This window comes from Centruroides sculpturatus, unplaced genomic scaffold (assembly GCF_000671375.1).
Source record: "Centruroides sculpturatus isolate CEXI.00-Female unplaced genomic scaffold, Cexi_2.0 scaffold92, whole genome shotgun sequence".
NCBI lineage: Eukaryota > Metazoa > Arthropoda > Arachnida > Scorpiones > Buthidae > Centruroides > Centruroides sculpturatus.
In genome coordinates, this window is record NW_019384394.1 from 92,601 (window position 1) to 100,158 (window position 7,558).

General features: G+C 25.2%; 2 protein-coding genes across 2 annotated transcripts in view; one reads left to right on the plus strand and one right to left on the minus strand.

Annotated features, from left to right (window-relative positions):
• Positions 1–4,181, plus strand: part of LOC111618311 (protein arginine methyltransferase NDUFAF7, mitochondrial-like) — an 18,260-nt gene extending 14,079 nt beyond the window's left edge. Inside the window, exons 2-6 of the mRNA XM_023359811.1 lie at positions 1,387–1,577; positions 1,667–1,750; positions 1,834–1,944; positions 2,020–2,337; positions 4,053–4,181. Coding sequence (XP_023215579.1) covers positions 1,387–1,577; positions 1,667–1,750; positions 1,834–1,944; positions 2,020–2,337; positions 4,053–4,181 — 833 coding nt within the window. The remainder of the gene's footprint in view (positions 1–1,386; positions 1,578–1,666; positions 1,751–1,833; positions 1,945–2,019; positions 2,338–4,052) is intronic.
• Positions 4,182–4,671: 490 nt separating this feature from the next.
• LOC111618312 (protein arginine methyltransferase NDUFAF7, mitochondrial-like) lies at positions 4,672–7,353 on the minus strand. Its single transcript, XM_023359812.1, has 5 exons — positions 7,276–7,353; positions 7,103–7,186; positions 6,909–7,019; positions 6,516–6,833; positions 4,672–4,800 (listed from the first exon to the last, which is right to left on the minus strand). Exons 1-5 carry the CDS (start codon positions 7,351–7,353, stop codon positions 4,672–4,674), a joined length of 720 nt encoding a protein of 239 aa, XP_023215580.1.
• Positions 7,354–7,558: the final 205 nt, after the last annotated feature.

The window sequence follows — 7,558 nt, forward strand, 5'->3', positions numbered from 1 at the left end:
GAAAAACAAAAAATATCGTGTATCCACAAACACTCCAATAAATAAATAGAATTGAAACGACACTTTGAAATGTTTTCCCGATGAAAATGAATAATAATAATAAGTTTCAATAAAAATGATAAAATGTAAATTGAATTTTATCATAACGAGTTTGCTTGAATTTCCTTTCTTCTGAGATCGCAGCAATGCGCGACGGGTAAGCTAGTAGTTTATAAGTATGCTTCCTGTTGCTTGTGTACTTTAAAGTAGAGTGTGAGGTATTGAGATGGTTATGAGTATTTGAAGATAACAGATGCTGTGGACCACTAGCACTGATTCAAATTCCAGAAATAATAAAGTTTGAATTCCTCATCAAATTATTTTTTTATCTAAGAAGTAATTTAACATTACTAATTTTTCTTTATTAAAAAGGGAGTTGTTTCTGTTTCATGGTAATGTTTATAGTAACAATTAAGGAGTCTTTGGAAGAGTGAGATTAAAATACTAAGTTATTCTTTTACTTCTTTGATTTAATTCCTTCAGATATTTTTTGCTTTTGTAATTGAAATCAGTGCAATTTAAGGATAAAGAGGATATTAGATTCTATGTGTTAAAGAAATTGGTAGGAAATTTAAATTAATTTTTATAAAATGTTTTCCTTACTACTATGAATGAGAATAGAAATGTGTAGTTTTATATAGTTTTCAAAAAAATGTTTTAAATAATAAGAAAAGCTTTTTTCATTCTTATATATTCTTATATTCTTATTTATATATTCTTTATACAATATATAGTTTCTTTTTTAAACTTATATAGTTCAGCAATTTAATTGTCAAACTTTGTAAATGTAAAGAGCATTCATAGTTTGCTACATTTTTATTAAACAAATGTAGTAAATAGATGAATTACAATTGAATTTGAATTTAATAATTTTTAAAAGATTTTTTCAAAGAATATATTGCAAACAATATTTTTATGCACATTTACACTACAAACAATATGTTTTTGTTTAGTCTTCTTGCACTTTAATCTGTGTTTATGCTTAACATACAAACCTATAATAATGTTTGGAAAAATAGTTTAGCTAAGAGTAAAAAAATTTTTAAAATAAACTTATACTAATAATTAAGTTAGCCTTAGATTATATTTTTAATATATTTCTTATTATCACTAGAGAGAGTTTTTAGATATATGAAAAAGAGAAACTAAATAATAATTAATAAAAGAAATTAAATAAAATTTAAAATTTAATTTATAAAATTGAAATTCACTATTAAAACATTTATTTATTTATTTTCCAAATTTAAATTAAAAATTACATAAAGTTTCTTATAATACAACAATTAAATGAAGTGATCATTCAAATACAGTAAAATTTTAAAAATTATTTCATTGTTTTAATTTTAGATATTGGCAAATGTTCAGCTAAAAGTATATCAACCAATCATTATGAAAACTCAGTTCGAAATATGTCAACGCAACCTCAACAAAAATCCAAAGAAACAAAGTTATTACATCATATGAGATCAAGAATTTCGGCAACAGGACCAATGACAGTTGCTGAATACATGAAAGAAGTGTTGACAAATCCAATGTCTGTAAGCATATTTGCTATTATATTTGAATATTTAATGTTTGGATTGTTGATAATTAATAATTGGTTTAATATGTCTTTTTTTAATATTAGGGTTACTATATGCATAGAGATGTCATTGGGAGTTCTACTGATGCTTCTGTGGCCTCCTTGGATGTTTCTCAACTATATGGTGAAGTAAGTTTAGTATTTGTACAATAAACAATTGTTGTTTATAAAGTAAATAATTTAATTTTTTTTTTAATTAATATAATTTTTAGTTGCTTGCAGAATGGTGCCTTAAAGAATGGAAAAAAATTGGTAAACCACGTCCATTGTATGTAGTAGAAGTAGGACCTGGAAGAGGAACTCTCTCTGATGATATGTTAAAAGTAACAATATTTTTTATAAATTCCAAAATTGTATTAAATTTAAATTTGCTATAATGAATTTTTAAAATGTGATAGGTATTTTCTCAGTCAAATGATGCACGTGAAGTAGTTTCTCTACATTTAGTTGAAGTCAGTCCACATCTTAGTCAATTGCAAGAATTACAACTTTGTGGTACTGTGAGTGTTGTAAAAGATGTTTTAGAAGTAGATGATTCTAGACGCCATTTACATCTTCATGCTAATCGTGATAGTGATGAACTTATGTATAAACATAATATAACTAAACATGGTGTTCCTGTATCTTGGTATCGTCATTTGGAAGATGTTCCAAGAGGTTTTTCATTTTACATTGCTTATGAGTTATTTGATGCCCTGCCTATTCATAAATTTCAGGTATGTTTTAAGTCAATATATTTTTTAATGTAATAATAACAACTCCCTATACAATCTACTTCCTTCTTGTGAATAAAGAATATCTGTTTACAATCATAAGTAAATAGATACCTAGTGATTTTAGATTTGACATAGACTATACAAACTTAAGTTATAAATGTATTTCATTTAAAGACTAAGAATATTGATATAGTATTGAATACAACACAGATTACTCACTCACATACAAGATTAGAGAGTACATTAATCAAATTATAATTGTCTCTTGAAAATCAGTAGTGAGCTAGCACTGATCATTTAAAAAACAATGTCACAATGTTAAAATCATTCAAAAATAATTTAGAAGAAATACAAATAATTATAGATATACCATTGACTATCTACCAAGGTCCAGCATCTTCATAATTCAGATATAATTACAAGTAGAGATTTTGAATTTTCCATAACCTGCCAGACTAGGTCAGTGGGTCACCATTTAATATTTAATTTTAATTTTTAATTTATTTTTAATAGTTGCTTAAATTTCTATCCATTTGTAATGCTTCAGAGATACAAGAGGTGCATAATTAGTGATTTAGAGTATTGCAAAATAAGGAACTCATTTCTTGAAAAGTGGATAACTGTTACCAATTACATTGATTAATTATTTATTTTACTATCTTACAGTTTGTATATTTATGGGAAATAAGCCTGCTTTTATTTATCTTTTTTTACGATAAAAACAGAATGAGACTATTTTCGTCAAATATTATTCTTCACAATTATACAAATTAAATATTCTTCAGATTGCAAATATCTCTCACTCATTTCAGGCTAGAGATATCACTAAATATATCACATTATTGCAATAAGTATGTAATGCTTTTTTCATCATTTATCAAGTGCAGATTGTAACTACTAAAAAGCTATGTAGAAAATATATTTTTATATAAAATTTTTTGTATTCATATTATGTATTTGATGTGAAAGTATTAGTTATGAACATTTAGATAAAAGAATGTATAGTTTGAAATTCATGTTTAAATCATTAACACTAAAATACAGAAAATATGTTATAAATGATTAATATTTGTAGATGATAGATGAGATAAAAACTATTGATATATCACTAGTGAACAATACAGTATAGTATAGTGTGTTACAAAGTTTTCTTCTCTAAATCACAGAGGGGGACATCCAAATTTTGACATCTTGGATTTTGCTGAAATTTTAGTATGTTTTAATACACCCTTTCCACTAATGCACATTAACATATATCATGTCAATTAGAAGTAATTTATGATATACTGTTGTTTAAACTTTTCTATATATGTTATCATATATCAAGTTCTATAAACAGATCGCAATGAGTAGACATGGAGAAATGAGTAAAACATTAAGTTGAAAAGCTTAATGTCATGGGTTCTGCTTTTTTCCAACTTTTTTTATACAATTTTTTTATTTAGTGTTCAATCCAGCAAATTATTAGAATATATATTTGGCCCAAAAATAATTACAAAATAGTATTAAAATCATTTGCATATTTTTTAAACCAAAATGTTGATTCACTCTTCAGCTGTTGGTTTAAAAATAAGTGAATGATTTTATTTATTTATTAATTAAATTAAATTATATTAATAATAAAATACATTTTAAATTAAATTAATTACATATTAAAGCATTCTCTTTAATATGTAATTAATTTAAATTCAAAAAAACCTTTTTTTTAAATTTAGAAAACACCAGAAGGATGGAGAGAGGTTCTTATAGATATTAATGAAGGGCCTGGTGAAAATCATCTTCATTATGTATTATCAAGAGGACCAACTCCAGCTAGCCAGTTCTTTATTGATGTAAGTGCATAATGCAATATATTTTGTTTAATTTCAAATACAGTTCAACACATTATAACTCACACTCACACACTACTGTGCATATACATATATTAAATGCAAATATACATAGTATAAAATAATCTATAATTATTATAATTTTATGTATTGTAATTTCTTTAACTATTCAATTTTTAATATTGTCACAGAATGATATATTTTAAAATGTATTATTAACTATGAATACAAAAGACTGTATTTAAAGAAACAAATTATATATATAATTTGTTTCTTTAAATACAGTCTTTTGTATACATAGCTAATAATACATTTTAAAATATATCATTCTGTGACAATATTAAAAATTGAATAGTTAAAGAAATTACAATACATAAAATTATAATAATTATAGATTATTTTATACTATGTATATTTGCATTTAATATATGTATATGCACAGTAGTGTGTGAGTGTGAGTTATAATGTGTTGAACTGTATTTGAAATTAAACAAAATATATTGCATTATGCACTTACATCAATAAAGAACTGGCTAGCTGGAGTTGGTCCTCTTGATAATACATAATGAAGATGATTTTCACCAGGCCCTTCATTAATATCTATAAGAACCTCTCTCCATCCTTCTGGTGTTTTCTAAATTTAAAAAAAAGGTTTTTTTGAATTTAAATTAATTACATATTAAAGAGAATGCTTTAATATGTAATTAATTTAATTTAAAATGTATTTTATTATTAATATAATTTAATTTAATTAATAAATAAATAAAATCATTCACTTATTTTTAAACCAACAGCTGAAGAGTGAATCAACATTTTGGTTTAAAAAATATGCAAATGATTTTAATACTATTTTGTAATTATTTTTGGGCCAAATATATATTCTAATAATTTGCTGGATTGAACACTAAATAAAAAAATTGTATAAAAAAAGTTGGAAAAAAGCAGAACCCATGACATTAAGCTTTTCAACTTAATGTTTTACTCATTTCTCCATGTCTACTCATTGCGATCTGTTTATAGAACTTGATATATGATAACATATATAGAAAAGTTTAAACAACAGTATATCATAAATTACTTCTAATTGACATGATATATGTTAATGTGCATTAGTGGAAAGGGTGTATTAAAACATACTAAAATTTCAGCAAAATCCAAGATGTCAAAATTTGGATGTCCCCCTCTGTGATTTAGAGAAGAAAACTTTGTAACACACTATACTATACTGTATTGTTCACTAGTGATATATCAATAGTTTTTATCTCATCTATCATCTACAAATATTAATCATTTATAACATATTTTCTGTATTTTAGTGTTAATGATTTAAACATGAATTTCAAACTATACATTCTTTTATCTAAATGTTCATAACTAATACTTTCACATCAAATACATAATATGAATACAAAAAATTTTATATAAAAATATATTTTCTACATAGCTTTTTAGTAGTTACAATCTGCACTTGATAAATGATGAAAAAAGCATTACATACTTATTGCAATAATGTGATATATTTAGTGATATCTCTAGCCTGAAATGAGTGAGAGATATTTGCAATCTGAAGAATATTTAATTTGTATAATTGTGAAGAATAATATTTGACGAAAATAGTCTCATTCTGTTTTTATCGTAAAAAAAGATAAATAAAAGCAGGCTTATTTCCCATAAATATACAAACTGTAAGATAGTAAAATAAATAATTAATCAATGTAATTGGTAACAGTTATCCACTTTTCAAGAAATGAGTTCCTTATTTTGCAATACTCTAAATCACTAATTATGCACCTCTTGTATCTCTGAAGCATTACAAATGGATAGAAATTTAAGCAACTATTAAAAATAAATTAAAAATTAAAATTAAATATTAAATGGTGACCCACTGACCTAGTCTGGCAGGTTATGGAAAATTCAAAATCTCTACTTGTAATTATATCTGAATTATGAAGATGCTGGACCTTGGTAGATAGTCAATGGTATATCTATAATTATTTGTATTTCTTCTAAATTATTTTTGAATGATTTTAACATTGTGACATTGTTTTTTAAATGATCAGTGCTAGCTCACTACTGATTTTCAAGAGACAATTATAATTTGATTAATGTACTCTCTAATCTTGTATGTGAGTGAGTAATCTGTGTTGTATTCAATACTATATCAATATTCTTAGTCTTTAAATGAAATACATTTATAACTTAAGTTTGTATAGTCTATGTCAAATCTAAAATCACTAGGTATCTATTTACTTATGATTGTAAACAGATATTCTTTATTCACAAGAAGGAAGTAGATTGTATAGGGAGTTGTTATTATTACATTAAAAAATATATTGACTTAAAACATACCTGAAATTTATGAATAGGCAGGGCATCAAATAACTCATAAGCAATGTAAAATGAAAAACCTCTTGGAACATCTTCCAAATGACGATACCAAGATACAGGAACACCATGTTTAGTTATATTATGTTTATACATAAGTTCATCACTATCACGATTAGCATGAAGATGTAAATGGCGTCTAGAATCATCTACTTCTAAAACATCTTTTACAACACTCACAGTACCACAAAGTTGTAATTCTTGCAATTGACTAAGATGTGGACTGACTTCAACTAAATGTAGAGAAACTACTTCACGTGCATCATTTGACTGAGAAAATACCTATCACATTTTAAAAATTCATTATAGCAAATTTAAATTTAATACAATTTTGGAATTTATAAAAAATATTGTTACTTTTAACATATCATCAGAGAGAGTTCCTCTTCCAGGTCCTACTTCTACTACATACAATGGACGTGGTTTACCAATTTTTTTCCATTCTTTAAGGCACCATTCTGCAAGCAACTAAAAATTATATTAATTAAAAAAAAAATTAAATTATTTACTTTATAAACAACAATTGTTTATTGTACAAATACTAAACTTACTTCACCATATAGTTGAGAAACATCCAAGGAGGCCACAGAAGCATCAGTAGAACTCCCAATGACATCTCTATGCATATAGTAACCCTAATATTAAAAAAAGACATATTAAACCAATTATTAATTATCAACAATCCAAACATTAAATATTCAAATATAATAGCAAATATGCTTACAGACATTGGATTTGTCAACACTTCTTTCATGTATTCAGCAACTGTCATTGGTCCTGTTGCCGAAATTCTTGATCTCATATNTTTGAGTAGCCCAAGACATAGCCAAAGATTGAAGCACCACAGCACTGACAAAAATTTAAATTTTCCGACTGGAATTCTTTCAGATGATTGACGTTTCGGATGATTAACTTTCGGAAAATCGACGCTCTACTGTATATAAATTTAAATTATAACTACAATTTAATATGATAAATACAAGGTATTACAATTATCTTTTGTTTAT